The sequence below is a fragment of the Chiloscyllium plagiosum genome, unplaced genomic scaffold, assembly GCF_037043375.1.
Source record: "Chiloscyllium plagiosum isolate Xiang-an unplaced genomic scaffold, Cpla_swu_hap1 HiC_scaffold_52, whole genome shotgun sequence".
In the NCBI taxonomy this organism is placed as follows: domain Eukaryota; kingdom Metazoa; phylum Chordata; class Chondrichthyes; order Orectolobiformes; family Hemiscylliidae; genus Chiloscyllium; species Chiloscyllium plagiosum.
In genome coordinates this window covers 5,853,049-5,875,727 of record NW_028270190.1, presented here as the reverse complement: position 1 = coordinate 5,875,727, position 22,679 = coordinate 5,853,049, and the positions used below count along the sequence as shown (strand labels likewise).

Genomic DNA, 22,679 nt, shown 5'->3' with positions numbered 1-22,679 from the left:
CATGGCTAAAACATTCTGCTCTTCACCCGATCCATGCATTTGATGATTTCATAAACCTTGATCATGTCACCCCTCAGGCTCTGTTCCCCCGCTTGGAGAAAATCCCCAGCCTAATCAGTCTCTCCCGATAACTGAAACCCAATCCCAGCAACATCCTTGTCAATATTTTCTGCACCCTGTGAAAGTTAACAACATCCTCCCTTTAACAGAGCAACCAAACATGTGTACAGTTTTACAAAAGTGGCCTCACCAATGTCCTGTACAGCTGCAATATGACGTCCCAATACCTGTACCAATGTTTTGAACAATAAAGGTAACTGTGACAAATGCCTCCTTCACCATCCTATCTATCCTCGGCTCCACTTCCAAGGAATTATACACCTGCACCCCTCGGCCTTTCTGTAAATTCTTGCATGTTGGAAATGATGGAGTATATTGATTGTATAAAGTATGGCCTCGATGCCCGTGCTTCAACGAAAATTGGAAAATTATAAATGTGGTGACTTTGCTACACTCTGATGGAGTGAAAATTCTGGTGAATAATTTTCGATTACTTCTCTCCAATGTTGCAGTTGCTTCAGTTTCAGGACACAGGGAAGAACATAATGCCAACTCTGGGGTGAGATTGATGCTGGGAGTAATATCGAAATGGGTGTGTGTGTAGCAGGAGGAATTGCCACATACACCGAGATTTAATTCCAAAATGGATTAAAATGTAGTTGTGGCAGACTGTGTCAGCGTTTATTCAAACTTGGCTTGGAGAAGGTGTGATGAGCTGTCTTCCAGAACATTTGCAGAATTTTTGATCGGTACTATTCTGTTAGAGAGGGAGTTCAAGGCTGTTGACCCAAAGTCGGTTGCGGAATGACAATAAATTTCTGAGCCAGGATGGTGAGTGATTTGAGGGGATGTTGCAGGGAGTGGTGTTAACTGTATCTACCGCGGTCCTTGGCGGAAGTGGCCTTCGGTTTGGAAGGTTCTGTCTACAGTCCATCGGTCAACTTCACAGCTGTAGCTCTTGGATTGAATATACTGCTATCACTTTGTGATGATGTTGGAGGGAATTAATATTTGTGGATTTGATGCCAGACAAATGGAGTGAATGTCCTGGATGGTGTCAAACCTACTCAGTGTCAAAACATAGAACACTGAACAGTGCAGCACAATGCAGGCCCTTCGGACCCCAATGTTGTGCCAAACATTTATCTTAATCTAAGATCAAACTAAATACAAACCTCTCAAATTGCTGCCGTGCATGTGCTTGACCAGCAGTCGCTTAAATATTCTTAATGTCTCTAACTTTACTATCAAAGCCAGCAGTGCAGTCCACGCATCAAAAACTCTTTGCAGAAATAACCTAGCTCTGATATCTTCCCTTTACTTCCTCCAATGACCATAAACGTATGACCTCTCCTGACAGCCTGTTTCTTGGGTAAACCTCTCTGGTTACCTTCCACTTCTTTATCCAAGCCATTTATATAAAAAAAAACAATCCTTAATCCAAAATCTTTATCCAAACAATCCAAAATCCTATATCTGCGAACATTTTTCAGTACATTGCTGACCACAGACGTAAACCTACCTCGACCATAATTTCCAGGTATTTTTCCCTATTTACTTCCCTGAAGAGAAGTACAATATATGCCTCCCTCCAAACATGAAGAACTACTATGGAGAGGTTGGATTCAAAGATCATTGCCAGAGGTGCAGCAATCTCAATCCTCACTTCTCGTAGGAAATGTGGATATATCTGATCCGGCCCTCGAGATTGAATCATACTCACGCTTTCCAGAATTTCCACCATATCCACATTCTTAATATCAATCTGCTCAAGCCTATTACGCTCTTCCCCAGTATTCTCTCTAACATCAAGCTCCCTCTCTCTCATGAATACAATGGCAAAAAAAACTCATTTTGCTTCTTCTCTTCCTCGCCACGCTCAGTGCTTAAGTTCCCTCCACTGGCTTGGATCCAGCTTACGCTCTCTCAGATCATTCTCTTATTCCTAATGTACGTGTGCAAAACATTTGGATTTTTCCAAATCCGTCCCGCCAAGGCTTCTTCAAGCCCCCAACCAGCTTTCCTCAGTCGATTTTTGAGTTCGTTCGTTTCGACCGTGTAATCTTCAAAATTTGCGCTAGATCCCGCTCTTCTGTTCTTGTCATCCAGGGCTCCTTTCCTTTACAATTCCAATCCGGTTTCATTGGGACAAAGTTATTCAACACAGCAAAAAATGCTCCACATTTCTGTTGTGCATTTCCGTTAAGCAATTATTCCTAATTTATACTCCATAGGTCCTGTCGAAAAGCAGTAAAACATCCCGTCCCCAGATTAAATTCCCTCTCATACAGTCAGTTTCTATTCCTCCCCATGGCGACCGCAAATTTGAGGCATTTATGCTCTCTGTCACCAAAATGCTCTGCCACCAACATATCTGACACCTGGCCTAGCGAATTGCCTCGCACCAAATCCAACATGGCCTCCCCCAGTCGGCATATCCAATTATTGCTTCAGGAATACTTCCTGTAAACACCTAACAAAATCATCTGCATCCGGATAATCTGCACCACGGATGTTCCAATTAATATTGCGGAATTTCAAATCAAACTTATCAGCAATTCTGTTATATCTGCACGTTTCCAAGATCTACTGTCCAATCTGTACAATGTCTATAACAGACAACCAATAAAATAACTGTTTCTTTCTTTGTTGTCGGAGCTGCAGTCATCCAGGGAAGTGGAAGTATTCCACAATATCCTTGCCTTTTGTTTAGTTGATGGAAAGTCTTCAGAGATGTTGAAAACGTGCGATTCAGTCATGGTTAAATTCTCTCCCATGTTGGATTATGTCATTTTCTGGTGAGAATGTTATTTGTCATTTATCTTCTCAGGTGGAGATATTGTCCACACTTTGCCACATTGGACACAGATTTCTTCAAAATGTGATAAATTCCAATAATGCTTACAATCGTGTCGATATTCTCTCTGCGTACCTTTTGGATAGAAGGCCAGTGACGAAGCAGCTGAAGATGGCTGTACCAATAAGGCTACACTGAGGAAAGCCGATCGACATGTCCTGAGCAGAAAGACATCAAATAACTGCAAACACCTTCCAGTGTGTTCGATATAATTACAACTAAAGGAACTTTTTCTTCCAATTACCATTCACTCCATATTTTCTTGGGCTCCTTGATGTCACGTCATGCCTTGATGGAAAGAGGTGTCATTCTCACTTTAACTCTTGAGATCATGTCGTTTCCCCAACTGTGGAGTGTAAATTAGGGACTAAAGGTGTAATGAATCACAAGCCGAGTATTCGTGCTGGAGTCCAAACTGAGGCTGCCAATTGGCAATTTATAATACGGAGCAGTTCTGATCCCAATGCCAATATAATTCATTCAGGGGTGAGTGAGGTGCTCAACATGAGAGGACAACGACATGCAAATGTGTTCAGCATTGCTTGTAGATTTAGGCGTCGGGAAATATAAAGTACCAGTTGAGGAAGGGTACACCTGCTGATATGTGACCTTACTGCACCACACCCCACCCCAGCCAAACACACCCCTACTCAAAGCTGTGTTGTGATCGTCACCTCCCCTCCTCTCACTCAATCACTTACTGTTGGTCTGTTCCCCAAGATCAATACCAGCCCTCAGGTTGTTGTTGTACTGAATGTTACTGCCTTCCTGTTGAGCAGGGCCACTGGCCTCTGGCTGGGAATGACCACTCCGTGGCGCTGTCATTTGTGCAAAACACTTCTGTTGTCCAGCTCAGTGCCCGAGTGACAATACGTACACTGGGGCTTCATGAAAAGAGGAGACTCTGTTAATGTTGACTCGCCAGCCAGTGAGTGAGGGGCCATCAGCTCCATAAAACACAGCCAGAGAAAAGGTTGAGTTTATACTGATGCCCACTCACCAGACCATGTACACCTGTGATATGAAGAGAGTGTTTCTTTCATTCAGTTGTTTATTTGGCCAATTAAACGCTGCATTTTGGAGAGCAGAATGGATGGGCTTACAATGAACTTAAAGTCTGCGTGGCCTCAGATTACCACAGGAACAATTATTCAGTGTTGACACGAACCCAAAACAAAAGCAACAGCTGCCCTGGATGATAACGCACACATCATCTACAATGAGACCAGGCATGAGAGTGTGGAAGAGCTGAGGTAAGGACTTGAAGAATGAACTGAAGAACAGGGTGAAACTATGTGACATTGCACGCAAGAGGCTGATCCCAATCAAATCCAATACTCGGGGCAATTGTTACGCGTAGAAAGACAACAACGGCTTCTGGAGTAACAGCATCAACCGTAAAGCAACTTACTCAAAAAAGTCTCCTGAGTATAGATTCAAGCCAAGTTTCTTAATTACACACAATATGCCAAATGTCAACCCAGCACGTTGCATGGTAAATGACATTCCGAAAGAGTAAACACCTCTCTTAACAAAGGGCCATATTTACACACAGACCTACCAACGACATAAGCACATAATTCGAAGATTTCTCATCAAACGTTTATAACTTCGTATAGCTCATACTCCAAACGTAAGTTGTTCCTTTTCATGTAAAATTGCAGCTTATATTAGTGTGACTGACCAGCCCGATGGGGCATATGGGAGAAGCAGACAGACTAAAATAATTACCTTTATTCCTGACTCTTCAGATCTGTCCTTCGCTGTGTTAGTACTTTAACTGTTATAGTGGATGGTGCACATACCCGTCTGAAGGACAGAACATGCTGAAAGTTCCGTTGACTCAGCTGAACGTCACATCCACATGCTAACTCACAGTATCAGAGAATCCCAAGAGTGTAGAAAGTGCCCATTCGGCCCTACCTTATCCCTGTAACCCTGCGTCTCCCATGGCTTTCACACCTAAACTATAATTCCCTGCGCACTATGGTTAGCTTAACATAGACAATCCCCTCACCTCCACATCTTTGAACTGTGGGAATGGTGCGCATTAATTCACAGAAATGGAAGTACTCTTAACTCCTCAGACAGATTGTCTGAGGGTTCGAGGTGTTGTTTCAAGATGTAGGAGAGCATTCCAAGATAAGGTTGAGATGACTGGGAGTGCTGAAGGATTCTATAGGCCTTGCTAAGTGCTCCATCATGGACATGCTGGTCAGGCATGTGCCCCCTTCTCTATCACCGTCGGAATGAAAGTCGCCCAATCTTTGGCAGCATCTTGACTCCGCTGATGCCTTGGTCACAAAGAGGCCTTGATGGACCTCAGCAAAGTAGGTGCCACTGATGCTGCTGGGTATGACATTGGTCCAAACACGATTCTGTTGTTACCACGAGGCTGGTTTAGATATCGCTTACTAATGCAGTCACTGCAGTTGCTGCCGGATCTTGTACTGGCCCTAAGCTCCATTGCTGCCTCCATGAATCTGTGATGGCGACCTGCACTGACAGGATCCCAAACTCACCTTCTCCCAATCTCCATGTATCTGTGCTTGATACAGATCATGACAGGAACCCAAAAAAACCTTTCCCCTCTCCCCATGAATCTGCGCTGGATTGCGATACTGACAGAATCCAAACTAATCTTCACTCTGCCTCAATTAATCTATGATGGATGCAGTAATGACAGGAAACCAAACTCACCTCTTCTGCCTCCATGAATCTGAGCTGGATACATATACTGATAGGAAACAAAACTCACCTCCGCTTTGCTTCCATGAACCTCTGCTGGATACAGACACTGACAGAAAACAGACCCACTTGCACCCTACCTCCATGAATCTGTGCTGGATTCACATGCTACCAAAATCCCAGACTCACCTGCACAGCTAATTTTGTGAATCTATGATAGATACAGATATTGCCATGAACAAAAACAGATCTCATCTGCTGCCTGCATGAAACTGTACTGGATATGGGCACTGCCAGGGACCTCGACTCATCACCGCCTGAGCAGCCATGAATTAACGTCAGGACAGGAGCCATCAGGAACCCAAACTCTCTCGGCTTTCTTCGTTGTGAGTCCATGCTGCTCGACACACTCACAGGTTTCGCTGCTCTTCACCAAGAGGTAATTAAAATAAACTCCAAGAAAACGTACAAGCGAATGCAGACAGGAGAGAAGAAATAAAATAAAACGAAATGAGAATGAATCCCCACTCCACCACAATCTTACTAGAAGTTTTGGGGATTTACCTTTCCTATGTAAGGGTAAGTTTCAGCAGAGTTGATGCCTTGAAGTTGAATCACTAGATCAAAGGCGCTCAATGCGGTTAAACCAGAGCATCCAATAGGTCCTTCTCTCCAATCAATCAGATTCTGTTCATTGAGAGAAACCAGTTTTCCATGCCTTTTTGCCCACTGTCCTTCTATGCCACCAGTTGCACTGAAAGCCCAGTCAGAATGACATTGACCCTAGTGTTGACAGAAATATAACCACATTAAATCATATTGATCTAAACACGATTGCCAGTTTGCATCTACATTCATTTGGAACACAGTCTCACACTAATGCTCTTAGTCTAAATGTTTGTTCAAAATTCTCAGAATTACACAGAATCTGTGAATATCGGTGTGCCTAAGTTTGGATTTGATTTGATTTGATTTATGTATTGTCACGTGTCGCGAACAACAGTGAAACCCTTTGTTTATGAGCAATATAGGCACGAGGATGCGAAGATGAAGTATGCCACGATGAAGAGATCAAAAAAGACTTGGAAAAATGGTACATTGCAGAGAGTGGGTACAAGGCAAATTCAATGTCAGCAAGATCAGAATGATTTGAACAAGAGAATCTCATAACCGTCTAATAACAGCTGGTGAAAAGCTGTTCCTGCACCTGCTGGTGGATGTGTTCAAACTTTAGTGTCTTCTACCTGACGGAATGCATGTAAGGAGTACATTACCGGGATGAGGTAGGTCCTCGGTGATGTTGCCTGCATTTTCGTGACAGCGAGATGTGTAAGTGGAGTTCATTGACAGAGTATTCGATTCCATAATGGTCTGGGCTGCGCACACAACCTTTAGTAGTTTGTTATGATCCTGAGCTTCGCAGTTGCCATACCTGGCCTTCCGGACCCAGACAGTATGCGCTCAAAGGTGCAACTGTCGAAGTTAGTGAGGGTCCTTGTGCACATGCCAAAATTCCTGAGCTCTCTGAGGAAGAAGAGGCGTTGTTGTATATTTTCCAACGATACAAACACATGGTATTTCCCGGAAAGATTGCCCATTATGGTCAGTCGAGGAAATTTGACATTTTCCATTCTCTCAACCTCATTCCCATTGATGTAGATTGAAGCGTGTTGTTCTCCTTTCCTTCTGAAGTCAATTATGTGCTATTTAATTTTACCAAAATTCAGAGAGAGAGAGAAGCTATTCTCATTGCACCACGTCAATGATCTCTCTATCTCCCTTCTGTCTTTTCATTAATCGTTGTCAAATAGCCCTCCTGTCACAGTGCTGTCGTCAGTGAATGTCTAGATGGTGTTCGTTCGGGATTCGTGGGTGAAAAGGGAGTACAGTAACTGGTTGAACACTCATTATTTAGGGGACGCAAGTGTTGAAGGTTATTCGGGAGAAGGTGCAGTTGCCTATCTTCAATGATTGGTATCTGTAGGTCAGACAGCTGCGGATCCAGTTGAAGAGGATAAAATCATGACCAATGTCACAGGGTTTTGAGTTCAATGTGGAGAGGATAAGAGTGTTGAAGGCAGAGGGGTAGTCAATGAGCAGGAGTCTGACAAAGGTTTCCTTGTCCAGATGTTCAAGGGGTGCAGAGCGAGAGATATTTCACCCACTGTGGACCTGTTACTTTAAAAGGCAAATGTTAAGTGATATAGGCAGGCTGGGAGAATGGAGTTGATGTGGACCCTCACCAGTTTCTGGAAGCACTTCATGATAATTGTGCTCAGGCCACTGGTCGGTCGTCATTAAGGAACAATGCATGAGTTTTGTTTCCTCACTTACGAAGATGATGGTGGTCTTCTTGAAGCAGGTTGGGACTTCAGCTTGTGGAAGAGAGAGTTTGAAGATGTCGGAGAATTTTCCGCCAGCTGGTCCACACTGGAGCTGAGTGCCTGGCGGGGACAGTGTTTGGGCCAAGCAGCGTCCTTAGGGTTAATCCCAGGAGGACTGATCTGATTTCTACAGCAGTGACTAACAACTTGAAGCATTGACATGTAAGAGGATTATTTGATGATGTAAAGTCTCCTTCCTGGCAAAACTTGTCTCATTATTCAATTTCCCCTCTTGACAAATTCACAAAATGCATTGGCTATCTAGGGAACGTGGCATGGCTCTCAGAGAGGGACAGGATGAACGCTGTTTCCGATTGGTTACAAACGACCATGGTGTTCGATCAGACCAAATAGCATCTCAGGGCAAGATGCACAGGCTCCTGTTGTATGGGCCTTGCCCATTAACTTTGGCATCTGGCATTTGCTGGTCCACAGTCCAGGGATCGACCATAGTCTGGTGCGGGGGCGGGGTGGAGGGGGGGGGGCGGTACCGTGGGGAGTTGTCTTTGCGTATGCAATCCAGAGACTTGGTTTCAACAGTCCTTTGGCCAGAAAGTGACCAGTTCGGGGATTGGGAACTGTTGTCACAGGAAGAAGAGTTTGCAATTCTTCACCTCTGAGGGCTGTGCGTTGAGAAGTCTGGGAGATTGCAGTTGTGAGCGAGGATGGCTGATAACACTATATGCAATGGTGAATAAAATGAATCTTGGATGGGAAGGGATTCCATAAAGTTGTTGGATGAGGTGTGACCGTGTTAGCAGCACAGCCTTCCCTCTGCAAACCTTGTTCCTCTTCCTTCCACATGCGACACCAGGCTGTCAGGACACACATTGATTCTATGTAACCATATCATTCGGCATCAGGGTGCTGCAGTTATATTAAGCCTTCTCTCCACCGAGAGACAAACAGCCAAGTGGAAGGTCAAGCTGATACCACTTATCGAAAAGGATCGAATAACGTACGAGGTTTGTCACGCTTGCCACTAAACCCCCCTTTCCTTCATTGTTTCAGATTTAATGAATTCCGGTTACTGTGTTGGGCAGGAAGGATCGGACTCCTTGTTGCTGCCTGTTAGCCCTGCAGTGGTTTGTTCAGTCAGCCTCGCAGCATTTCAGTCTGGCGGGGGTGAGGGAGCTCTGACAATGCTGAGCAGAACTGGGCAGCAGTTTGCAGGTGGAGACTCAGCCACTTCTATGACATCTTGAGTCTGGGTCTTCGGAGTGACCTGTGTGTGCTTCCTCCTCCAGCAGGGCACTGTCCCTATTACTTGTGATTAGAAAGTGGCACCTCGACTACAGGCCTGTGGAGCAGTGGGCGATGGGGTACAGCTTTGTGGCCATGGCCAGCAGACGCTGAGGGTGCTGGGTCTGCTTCTCCATGGCAACTGCCAAACTGTCCTTGGAGGTTAGATGATTCATTGATTGGGATATCTGAGTCCCCACAGTGTATCTGCATCCCTGTCGTTTTCAAGTGTACATCCCTGTCTGCTTCATCTTCTGTTCTCTGGTCAATGTCGATGTTTGCCGACACCACGGCCTCTTCTGCCCGTACCGGGTCGCTGGCAGCCCTCCGAGTGCTGTGGGAAATGACACAGTGAGGGGCTCACCAAACTGTGCTCACACACCCTCAATAGCTCACATTCCCAGGGAGCTGGTGGTGTGTGCTGGACGCAGCCTTACTGATATTTCCTCTGAGGCCGCAATACTTTCATGCTCAGTGAACGAGTAGGTGTCTTCTTTCCCTGCGGAGCGAGAGTAGATGCTGATGGAACAGACAGAACACGAGAGACAGAAGTTTCTGGGACCAATGCAAAGACACACTGAAGAATTAATGAGACTGACAGAGCGCTAACAAAGAAGTGATGAGTGGTATTTACTCGCTTAGTGTAATGTGAGTGTATCATATTTTCTTGTGAGAAACAGGAGTCACTCCTCACAGGTTGAGGAATCTGGTGTCAGACACCTCTCCACCAATCCAAGAGCTTTCTGCCCTCCAGTGTTCTCTCATCTCCTGGAATGGCAGAAAGGGAAGGATTGAATGAGAGATTTAAGTTTTGCATGGCTGTTGGTGTTGGTACATGCGGGAGGTATTCCGAGGTAGTGAAGTGGCAATGCCGATATGATGTTGGTTTTGAAGATGAGGAAGACGTCAGTGACAGCATGAATCTGGGTAGGAGGGGGTGCTGGGATAGACTTGCGCCCACACCTCCCCTCTCACCTCCCTCCAAGGCCCCAAAGGAAACTTCCATATCCGCCACAGATTCACCTGTACCTCCACACATATCATCTATTGCATCCTCTGTACCCGATGTGGCCTCCTCTATATTGGGGAGACAGCCCGCCTACTTGCGGAGCGTTTCAGAGAACACCTCTGGGACACCCGGACCAACCAACCCAACCACCCTGTTGCTCAACATTTCAATTCCCCCTCCCACTCCACCAAGGATATGCAGGTCTTTGGAGTCCTCCATCGTCAGACCACAGCGAAACGACGGTTGGAGGAAGAACGCCTCATCCTCCGGCTAGGAACCCTCCAACCACAAGGGATGAACTCGGATTTCACCAGTTTCCTCATTTCCCCTCCCCCCAGCCTGTCTCAGTCAAATCCATCAAATTCAGCACCGCCTCCCTAACCTGCAATCTTCTTCCCGACCTCTCCGCCCCCACCCCAATCTGTCCTATCACCCTCACCTTGACCTTTTTCCACCTATCACATTTCCGACGCCCCTCCTCCAAGTCCCTCCTCCCTATCTTTTATCTTAGCCTGCTGGACAAACTTTCCTCATTCCTGAAGAAGGGCTAATGCCCGAAACGTCGATTCTCCTGTTCCCTAGAATGCTGCCTGACCTGCTGCGCTTCTCCAGCAACACATTTCCATCTCCGATCTCCAGCATCTGCAGACCTCATTTTCTCTTCTGGGATAGAGTGTGTCGGAGGGGGAAGGTGGGTGGTCACAGAGATTCTGACACATAGCATTTTTATGGCAATGTGGGTTGTGTTTCTGTACCATTCTCTGGCATGTTCGAAAACATTCCTATCTGAGCAGGGCCAGGTTGCCATGCTCGTGCTCTGTGGGTTCACAGCAGCTTTTTCATGATGGCTCAGCTCCCAGGATATCGGGCGCTAATCAGGATTATATTGAATTGTTTCGGGAAGAAGTTGTGGGAAGATTAGAGTCGGAGCGGATATGCGGGATGTTATAGCTGCACTGACGTAGCTAATGAGATGGTTATGATAACGATAGTGAGAAATCTCACTGAGCCTCGTGGTGGTATCCCTCCCAAACATTCAATGCAACTGACACTTAGTGAATTACAGTATAATCCGATCTTTTACAACTCCCATTTGTACACAATACTTCATATACTTACCAGCAGGCTCTGCTCTCCTGTCGATCAGCCTTGTCCAGTTGGAAAGAATGATTGAGAGAGGTACAAGGCCCAACAGAAGTGAACTGTAAATGTAGTTTTAAAAGTTGGGGTGTCGAGCATATGATCGAATATTCTTTGAATAAGACTGGACATGGTATTACAAGGAAGCTTGGCACTGCAGCTTGCAACATTACCATTGTTGAGTTGTGCCAATTTACATCTGAACTTATATTTATTACATCGGAATTGTACCTGTAGACTTCAATTTTACAATTTAATCTAACCATTGAATTTGATTTTGAAGTAAAAATTCTCTAGATATTATGAGTAAAAGCACGAATATTACAATTAATAAATATACCATGTTCCCTTGCCTGACCATAACCAATACCAGGAAACAAATGCAACAAGAAAGCAGGAGAAGCAATTTAGATTAAAAATGATCTACTGAAACGTAGCCTTTCCTAAAAATTCCTACAAGCTGATCGTAACGTCCAATCCTGTTGAGAAGTTAATGTCTGCACTGAATAAACTTGAGAGCTTTTTCTGATTTTTACCTGATTTTTCACTGGAGTAACTAATCCTTCTCTCCGCCAGTCAACAGTTGCAGTTCTCAATTGAATGTGACTTTCTTCAGATTCACTACTTTCATCTCTTTTATCAGTTTCAATTTCAGTCATGTTGACAGCTTCGATTCGGGGAAGTCCATTCATGAGCTTATTGAACTCTTCATTGGTCTGAAAATTCAAACACGTTGGTGAAATGATTGACTTTTAGTGGTGATTATGTAGGAGAAGTGTCAATAACGTAAGAGAGCTACATTCAACATATTCGCTGACTTTAGCATGAAGTGCGGGGAAAGCAATGAGGGCACTCGTTACTCGTGTTTAATCTTTGACTGATTAAATGAGCAACAGACAAAAAAGTGGCCATCCATTTCGTCCCAATCCAATATAAAGCTGTGTGAGAAAGCTTGAGCAGCTCAAATATCTCTGCTCGATCGTTCAATTACCAAAATGGCAGGAGCTTTATACATGTGTTTCATTTTGCAAGAATCAGTTCGATACCTGTCTCTGATCATTAAAACCTGACAGGTCAATTTCATCATGGAAGGATAGGTTAAGTCACCTCAGATTGGTGGGTTTTATTGGTGTTTGAGATGAACCTTCCCAATCAGGAGGATTTCAAATTTCATCACTTGCCTGACCTGATTTCCGGATAACACGTTGGTCTTGAGATGGCCTCATGGCCCTTGGACCATTAGATTTAGATGCGAAACTCAGATTGTTCATTTTCATGAAGACACTGGATTGGAATGGTTCGAAAAGGACCAGATTTGATGCTATCCATCATCACATAACTTATCATCCGAAACTGTGGATGTCTGCATATCAGACTGAGATTGCAGACTGGTATTGAATCATCTGGTGTCTCGTTTTGATTGGTAGGGAGGGGTACATGTCGGTTTGAAAGGGGATTGAATATGACCCATCCTCTGAGTAATAAGTTGGGCCCTAGGTACATGCAAAAGTACGATTTGCGCCTGCCTTTTTGCAGGCTATATGGAGCATGCCTTGTTCCAGTCCTACTCTGACCCCTGTCAAAGTTCTGTCTCTGATCCATTGATTGTTGCTTCCTACCCTCACCCAGAATTAGAGATAGTAATCAATTTTACTTCGAATTTCCACCCTTGTCCCAACTTCACCTGTAATCTCTGAAAATCGTCCTTTCCTTTCTTGAATTTAATGTTTCCATTTAAGGGCTAGACCATCTACTTTCTTCCACAGTTACGTTGGACTACGTCTCCTCACACCCTGCTATCTGCAAAGATTCCATTCCATTTCCCAGGCTCCTCACCTGTACTGCATGTTCATTGGTGTCACCACCCACTGGAGTGTTTACCCTTAACTAAGGACTCCTCTCAATGCCGTTGACAGGCTGTCTTACTCAGTTTGCGCAATTGTTTCCTCACCCATAAGAACATAGGAAATAGCAACATGAGTAGACTGGTGGCCCCTCCACCCTGCTCCATCATTCCATTATGATTGACCCAAAATTGCCCATGTTCCCGTTCCTTCATATTCATTGTAACACTTGATTCCCCTACCGCTTAAGAATCTCTCTCAGATTAGGCATACAGAGAGGCCGAGTGTCATAGAGATGTACAGTATGGAAACAAACCCTTCTGTCCAACCTGTCCATGCTGACCAGATATCCCAACCCAATCTCGTCACACTGGCCAACACCCAACCCGTATCACTCCAAACCCTTCCTATTCATATACCCATTGCAAATGCCCTTCAAATGTTGCAATTGTGCCAGCCTCCATCACATGGTCTGGAAGCTTAATCCATCCATGTTCCACCCACTGTGTGAAAAAGTTGCCCCTTAGGTCTCTTTTATATCATTTCCCTATCACCCTCAACCTATGCCCTCTAGTTCTGGATTCCCGATCCCATGGGAAAGAAATACTTTGTCTAATTATCCTATGCATGCACCTCATAATTTTGTAAACCTGCATAAGGTCACTCCTCACCCTCTTACGCTGCAGAGAAGAAAACCTCAACTTGTTCAGCCTCTCCCTATCGCTCAAATCCTCAGTCCTGCCAAAATACTGATAAATCTTTTCTGAACCCTTTCAAGTTTCACAACATCTTTCCGAGTGGATTGAGACCAGACTTGCACGCAATATACCAACAGTGGCCTAACCAATGTCCTCACAACAGCAACATGACATCCCAACACCTGTATTCAATAACATGAAAAATATAGGGGGGGGGGGGGCATAACAAACGCTTTCTTCACTATCCTATCTTCCTGCAAAGACATCCTGGCCTCAGACAGAAGGATTTCCTCCACATCTCGATTTCAAAACGCTGTTATTGTGATTCGATTATGTCAATTCCGAGCCTCTCTCATTCGCGTCAACATCATCTGTGCACACACCCTGTCAAACCCAGTAAGAACATATAAATTTCAAAGGGATCACCTGTCATTCTTATAAACCCCATTCAGTAAAGTCCCAAGCTGATTAGTCTTTACTCGCTAGACAATCTTTGGTGCAGTTGTTCCCCTCCATCCCTGAAGAAAAATAGCATTATTTCAGTCTTCACTTTCTACCATCCCATTCTCTGTTTCTTTTTTAGCGAACAAATCCTCTACCAATGCCAATATGTTACGCAGTAAACCATAAGCTGTTATTTTGTTTAGCAACAGCTGATGTGGCACTGCATGACATGTCTTTTAAAATTCCAAGTGCACACAATATATCGGCTTTCCTGTGGTAAAAAAAAGTTTTGTCTCTTTGTTCACTTATTAATATTTGTGTGCACATAGATCCAGCAAGTTATTAAAGAGGCAAACAAATGTTTGTCTTTAATGCAGAGCAAAGACAGTATCAAAGTGGGGAAGTCTTGTTGCCATTGGACAAACACAGAAGGCACTGTGATGAGCTTTGATTTCACTCGTTACGGAGGAATATTTGGAAGGAAATTTGAAGCAGGTTAATCAAACTACTCCTACGAAGAAGAGGGTTATCACAAGAGAAACATTTTGACAGACTGGGCCCACTCCACAATAAAGTGCAGATCATACTGAAACAAATAAGACTCGAGGGGGATTGACAGGGCTAATGGTGAGAGGATGATTTTCTTGATGGGAAATGTGAGTACAGAACCAAGGCCTGACGTAGTCATTGTCGCTATTATTTACTTATCTATGCGACTTAACTCTGTGATCTGCCTGTATTGTTCGCAAGACAAAGCTTTTCACTGTGCCTCAGTACACGTCACATTAATTTCAATTCGCTTCAATTCAATTCAATTCAGTTCAGTTCAGTTCAGTTCAGCTCAGTTCAATTCAATCAAATTCAATTCAATTAATTTATTTTCAATTCATGGAATGCTGGTGTAATGCTGATGTCATTAATCACATTTTTTGAGATGCCAAGATTAGGGGAAATGACCAACTGTCCTGAGGAGCAATAATAGAGAGCAGGATCATGTCCTTCAATTTGTTTGGAATGCAGGTTAGTTTAACTGCTGTGGGATAAAGTTCAGTCAGCGACAGGTAGGGCGGAGCCATAGATACAGCAGACTCTAAAATAATATTGTTGCCGAAGGGAGCAGCTTCCACAGTACAGAATGCAACTCCTGCTTCCAGACGTCATAATGGACAGCATCTGTGAAGACTCAACAACATAGAGGTGTATCCATCGTGTGACTGACGTCCATGGAGGGAGCTCAAGCCAGCCAGTGTTGTTTAATGCAATTTAGTTGTACAGAATCTGATCGTGCAAGTGAGCAGAAATTATAGAATCAGGGGATTGTTAGTCATTAGAGTTCTCTTCCGCAGAGAGAAATGGAGACTTGAGTCATTGAATATATACAAATTTGAGAGAGATGCTTTTGATTTCAAGAGGAGTTACGGGTTATGGAAACCTGGAATGAGAAGGAAGGAATCAACAATTTGGAGTAAAGTGAGATCAGTCATTGAGTGTACTGAATGAGTGAGTCAGCTTGGAGGACCAAATGTCCAAGTGCTGCTCCTGTAGCTGGATATAACTTCACAATTATATAGCTTCACAATTTCACAATGACCAGCATCAAATAGATCCCAGACGATACATCCTGGACACACCAGAGCTGCAAATTTGTTCATTCCAACTTTAGATGTGCGTTTTCCCAATGAGTGTTCGATGTTGTGTTGTTCGATGTATCATTAAAAATCCGTTTGTGAAACCTGAAATAACATTTTGCTGTCAGGGTCCATCCTCCCACCCAGATCTGAAAATTATTAATCAGGTTCCCCTCACCCCACTCAAAATAACGCACCCGGAGCAAAACCTGTCGAGCTGCCAGTCTGAGAGATTCATGCTGAAAGTGAATTAAGAATAAAATCGCTGAACAAGAGGATGGTTTCATCGACCATCATGAATGACGTTGACAATAGATACGTTCTCTCTACTACCACCTGTCCCTGTCTGAAGTAAGGTTACGCCAGTGGCAGGCGGGGAATTCAATAAGCCACGTCCTTGCGAAGAAACTGAGGCCAATACATGGGCAATTACTGTGCATGTATATACCTTCTTAACCTGTTGTGTGAGAGACCTGCCTTAAGCTGCCATCATAGTAAAGTCGGTGTCTGCCAAGAGACGCTTAATTTAATGGGCCGCTTGGGATGATCAGACGGCTTCCTCATCCATCTGTCTCCAAGTTGCACACTTACAATTGCCTCTTCAACACCATGAATGGATCTTAATCTTCTTGAGGCAGGTTTTTGGTCTTTGTAGTAAATCCAACAGAACTGCAGCGGGATCCTAGTAAATTAAGATACACCAAGTCGCTACTGATTCACTTTGTGTTTGGTCAGTTCTTTAATGAAGTTAGAAACTTGGCGAATACCCATTGAATTTCAAGATCAATATTTTTTCAATGTCGCTTCACTCAACAGATACCTCTCATTGACTGCAACTACATATTTTCAATCTCTGCCAATTGTGTGCAGACCATTCCTATTCTGAGTGAGCTTAACATTACAGACTCTCCTTTTACCTTGGTGTACTGGTTCCCATGTTGTGATTGCCAATTTGTCCAGTCTTCAACCAATTTCGAATCAAATGTGCCTGTTGAGGCTGCAGCCAGAATAGATACCGCCACACTGCCCAGAAAGAACCAGACGTTCATGACAGACAACCTAATAGGCAAAACTAATGGGCTTTCCACAGGGAGTGGGTAATTTTCAAGTTAGCTGTTTCCTTATTCTGAGAAGGAACAATATAAATTGTACAAATAATACAAACAATAAAATTCCAACAATTCATCCAATGCTGAAAGTTTAATGTAATTCACCTTCATGAGGCATCATCAGTGGATTGGAATCTTCCAGCATTAGATTGTTCAAATTAATGACGTTTCAAATTTAAAACCAATTATTGGAAAGAACACGGTAAAATGAAATCATACTTTTCCATAAATTGTCTTCTTGTGATGAAAGTTATTTGACTCACGGTCCACAGGTTTAATCAGTCAACAGCTCATGTCGTAATGATTACATTGCATTCAACCTTACATTGAGCAATGACTCCTCAGAAGGCATGACTGCAGGATTAGCAACAGGAAATAAAGAACAGCTGGACATATTATATTGTTATCTTCTGTCACTTTAGAGAATGCCAAAAAAATCTGAAGATGACATGTAAATCGCGAGTTGAAAGGGAAGGAAGAAATTGACCAAATGCAATCAAAATGGAAAGATACAGGGAAAAACAATCAAACTCAAAAAACTCGTATGTGCTCAGTAAAAAGATAGAATTAATGATAGAATTCCGAAATTGAATGTGTGCAGCATTTTTAAAATGTTGATGTAAAAAGTCACAGAACAATGGGTATGACATGAAAGTTGTTTCAGAGGTGTGGTTCCAAAATGGTCACAGAAGGGATCATTCAACTGAGTATTCAAGAATCCTTCATGTTTAAGAAGTAAACGAACAAGGCAGAGGGAATTTGGCCAGCTCGTTTGATAAGCTTCAATGTGAAAAGGGAAAGTGGAAACGAGAGGCAAGCTTTGTGATTTTTCTTTACACAGAGGCTGGCACATGCCATGAAAATGCTGCCAGTTGAGGTGCTCGAAGTAGATGCAATGTCGAAGTTAAGAGAAATGTAGACAGACACATGAACAGGCAGGATATGGAGGGTCACAGAACATGTGAAATCAGATTAGATTAAATTAGAACAGCATCATGGAAGGCGCAGCCATGGTGGTCTGAAGGGCTAGTTTATTTGCTGCATTGTTTCATGTTTAAAACCATCGGATATCAGTGAAATAGTTAGAAATGGTTTTCTGGATGACTATGTGTGGTGATGAGAAAAGAAAATAAGTCTCTGTTGGGTCTTATTCCTGCGTTTCGTAAGAGCGTAGATGGAGAGCACAAACCAAGGAATAGTGGGATTTTGTAGGAAAGGTATCGAATACGTCATTACAATTTTAAATTTCACGTTGATTGGATGAATCAAATTGACACATACAACCTTGTGGTTGAATTCATGGGGTGTAATTATAAGAGTCTTTCGAAGAATACGTTATAGGATCAACTGGAGAACAAGCTATTTTCGTCCTGGTATGCATGAAACGAGACAGGATCATCAATAATAATCCAGTAAATGATTCGTTCAACAAAAGTGGTCACAGCTTTCCGGAATTTCATATGCAATGTAAAATAGAAAATCTTGGATATCAAGCTCGTGCCTGAAACTGAAAGAAGATCAAGCACAAGAAGATGATGACAGCGTTTACCTCAGTGGGAGATGGAAAAAAATGTGAGATAAGAGACTGGATAAACAGTGGGATACAGTGAAGATAATATTTAGGCATTCCTATCAAGGAACTATTCAATGGTGTAGATTGTAAGAGAAGAATGTACCATTTATGGCTAAATATCAAATTCACGTCGAGTCGAAAGAAATTAATCATCGTCTGTGCAAACATCGATTAGGAGATTAAAAAGTAGGAACTGACAAATGACAAATATTGATGAAGAGAACAAGAATATGAATGTTAGTCACAAATAAAAAAAGAAAGTGAAAGCAAGGACTTTAATACTTATTTAAAGGAAGAAGCTAGCTGAAATATTGATTATTTCGATGGTGAGATTTGCCCATGAATAATGGAAAGGACGAAAGTAGCAGGGAGTTTGAACAAATATCCAGTTTCATGTTACAAACAACAAAACAAAAAGATTCAGAATCAAGAAGTAAAGGGAGGGAATTACCTTGATCACTGAAGGAACAATTACTCAGAAAGCAAATGAGATTAAAGTCTGACATTCACTTGGATCTGACTGATTAGATCTGAACGTTTTAAATATAGTTACTGCAGTGATAATGGGTACAATAGTGGCAATATTATTGCGGTTCAGGAATTGTTTTCGCTGATGGAAATCTGCAAATAGGGCAATTCACAAAAAGGAGAAGAATAGAAAATTGGAAGATTTATGCAAGTTAGGAAATATGATGTCATTGCCTAAAATACAACAAAGAGTAACGACTGTTATCGCACAGCAACAGGCCTATCGGCCCTACAAGCCTGTGTTGACACATATTGCCCGTCACCAATGAATTGTCTTCACTTAGAGGAACCATGACCCTCAACCTCCGATCCTATTCTTGTTTTCGACCAGGTACGTCTTGAATACTGCCATTGTGTCTGCTTCCACCAACTCTTTCAGAGAGCGCTCTCGGCACTCATCACTTTGTGTGAAATGCTTGCCTCTTTTAAAATGCACTCCCGCTACGCATGTTTCCCAAAATAACTGACTCCTCCACCCTGGGAAAAAGGTCTCCTACTCACTATTCGATCCATGCCATTCATGTCCCATTATCTGACAGGTCACCCCAAAAAGCAAACCCAGTCTCCGTGATAATGAACATAACACATAGAAAATTACAGCACAGCACGGACCCTTCGGCCCTCGTTGCAACGACCTCTGGAACAAAAGTAAAGCACATCTACAATTACACAATAACAAATTCATCCGTACGTTTCCCAAATGACCATTTAAATGCTCTTAACCCTGGCGGGTCAGCTGCTGTTGCAATTAGTGCTTTCCACAGCCTTTCTACTCTCTCGGGAAAATAACTACCTCCATCATTCGTCCTATATCTACAGCCCCACAATTTAAAGATGTCCCGTCGTGCTAACCATTTGAGGAATAAAGGCTGTCAGTCTCCACCCTGTCTCCCTCTCTGATTATCTCTTATGTCTCAATTAAGTCACCTCTCAACCTTCTCTCTGACCAAACAGCATCAAGTGCCTCAACCTTTCCTCATAATACCTTCCATCCATAATGTAATCTAATCTAATCTAAAAACCAGGCAACATTCACGTAAATCATGACTGAACCCTCTCCAAAGCTTAAACATTTTTCTTCCAATTCTGTGAGCAGAACTGTACACAATATTCGAAATGTGGCCACACCACAGTTTTGTACAGCTGCTATATTACCGCGTGGCTCCGAAACTCAATCCATCTGCCAATAAAAGATAACACAGCCGTATGCCTTATAAAGAAATTTCTTAACCTGGATAGCTATTTTTACGGATCTCTGTACATAGACACCGAGATCTCTCTGCTCATCTGATCTAAACCACGAAATCATTCTGAATCCCATGCCTTCTTACTTTGTGGAATAACCTACCATGGGGAACCTTATCAAAAGCCTTACTGAAATCCATATACACCGCATAATCTCTTTTACCCTCAACCAACTCGTTGGTCACCATCTTATAGAACTCAATAACGATTGTGCGGAATGGGCCTCCCCTGCGCAAAACCGTGTTGACGATCCCTAATCAATGGATTCTTCTACAGATGATCATAAATCCTGTCGCTTGTACCCTGTCCCAACACTTCACTCATAACCAAGGTAAGGTTCACCGGTCTATAATTATCAGAGTTGTCTCTACTCACCTTTTGAACAAGGCGAGAGCATTTGCTATCCTTCAGTCTTCTGGCACTATTCCGTAGCCAATGTCAACATAACGAAAAAAGCCAAAGTGTCAAAAATCTCCTCCTTGTTTCCCAGGAAATCCGAAGATAAATCCCATCCAGTCCAGAGGACGTATTTAATTTCAGACTTTCCAGAATTGCTCCATCTCCTATGTATGAACCTCAGTCCTGTCTAGTCTCTTAACTTGCATTTCAGTATTCTCGACAGCCTTTCGCCATAGCCAAAATGTCCCCCATACCAGGCAACATGATGGTAAGCCTTTTCTGTACACTCTCTATGGCATTGACATTCTTCTGGTAGTGTGGCGAACAGAACTGTGAACAATATGCTGAGTAAGGCCTTAAATAGAGTTCGGTAAAGCTGAAGCATAGTCTCTCCACCCTTACATTTTCTGCAATTTCAATGAAGCCAAGCATGCGAAACGCATTTCTTTAATTACCTATCTACCTACGCTGCTGCCTTCCATGATCTGCGGATCCAGAAACCCAGATCTCTCTCCATACTAACTCTCCTAATGATTCTTCCATTCACTATATAATTTTCATCTGTACTTGACCTTCCTTAATGCATCAACTGACTTTCTTTCGAGCTCAACTCCACCTGCCATCTTTCTGCCCATGCAGTGACTCATTTATATCCTGCTATCTCCTCCGAAGGTCATCCTCACTGTCCACAAAACCACCAATCCTTGTCGTCCATAAACTTACTAATTTGCCCAGCCATGTTTTCCTCCAAATCAGTTATGTAGATCACAAATGACAGATATCAAACCACTGAATCCTGTGGAATTCCACTTGTCAGAACCCACCATTTTGAAATAAATTGTGAATCATCCACAAAAACCCTCGTTCTTCTACGACGAAGCAATATCTGTTTCTACCTTACCAGTTCACCCCTGAGACAGTGTGACTTTACCTTTTGTACCAATCTGTCTTGAGGGACCTTATCAAAGCTTTTACTGAAGTTCATGTCGACAGCATCAACTTTTATTCCCTTGTCTATTATCTTTCTCACCCCCGAAAAAAAAACGATCAATTTCGTGAAGTGTGACATTCCCCACATATATATGTTGAGTCTATCCCTCAGAAGTCCATTTGCTTCTAAATGCCTACAGATATTGTCTCTGAGAATCTTTTCCCATCGTTTCTCTACAACCATGTGAGGCTCACAGGCCTGTACTTACTATACAAATCACTGTGCCCTTCCTTAAACAATGGGATAACAATGGCTACTCTCAACTCCGTCAGATCCTCACCTGTGCCTTCCCCTGGTGGAATCCATTACAGCACAAATATTAAGTAAGGTCACAAAATGCCTGAGGCCCATGGGTTTCCTCTCTCTCAGTGGACACAGACGGTATGTCATGGTTAACCATAGAGGTGACCATACCTCAGGAACAGGCAGTGGTCGAGAATGTCGGACTTTCAAGGGAACCGTATGCGATATGGAAAATAAAGAATAACAGCACCTTTAAATATTACACGATAAGCAAGGTCGATCAACATCGTTTTCTGAAAGGAAATTGCATTAGTTCAAACGATTTTAAGGATATAACTACAGATTAGAACTCGTAGGAAGCAGGATAGTATTGTGTTTAGGTGTCTAAATATGTTCAAAATTGTGAGAGATGAAAGACACAAGAGCTCACACTGATGGAGTTGCATAACTGCGGAAATAGAGAGCTAGCGAACTAATATGAAATAGGGAGTTGGGATGAACAGATAACTTCTAAATTGGCAAGTTTCAATGCGTGGAATGCCCCAGCGATTGAACATGGAACATTATCTGTCTATCAGCTATAGCGGTGACATAATG

At 43.1% G+C, this 22,679-nt stretch overlaps 1 protein-coding gene and 1 long non-coding RNA gene across 2 annotated transcripts in view; both read right to left on the bottom strand.

Annotated features, from left to right (window-relative positions):
• Positions 1 to 22,679, bottom strand: part of LOC148134757 (uncharacterized) — a 723,506-nt gene that overhangs the window by 155,879 nt on the left and 544,948 nt on the right. The window lies entirely within an intron of this gene.
• On the bottom strand, positions 1,987 to 16,071 carry LOC148134760 (procathepsin L-like). Its single transcript, XM_087985339.1, has 5 exons — positions 15,998 to 16,071; positions 11,917 to 12,096; positions 6,170 to 6,388; positions 2,993 to 3,075; positions 1,987 to 2,179 (listed from the first exon to the last, which is right to left on the bottom strand). The coding sequence occupies exons 1-5, from the start codon at positions 16,016 to 16,018 to the stop codon at positions 1,987 to 1,989; spliced, it is 696 nt and encodes a 231-aa protein (XP_087841465.1). The 5' UTR covers positions 16,019 to 16,071.

Excerpts from the sequence above, each read along its gene's own strand:
- LOC148134760 (XM_087985339.1), bottom strand. The coding sequence starts at position 16,018 with ATGAACAAATTTGCAGCTCTG. Across the intron at positions 12,097-15,997 it reads TGAACAAATTTGCAGCTCTG|ACCAATGAAGAGTTCAATAA; the intron begins GTGTGTCCAGGA and ends TTGAATTTTCAG. Across the intron at positions 3,076-6,169 it reads CTTACCCTTACATAGGAAAG|GACATGTCGATCGGCTTTCC; the intron begins GTAAATCCCCAA and ends CTTTCTGCTCAG.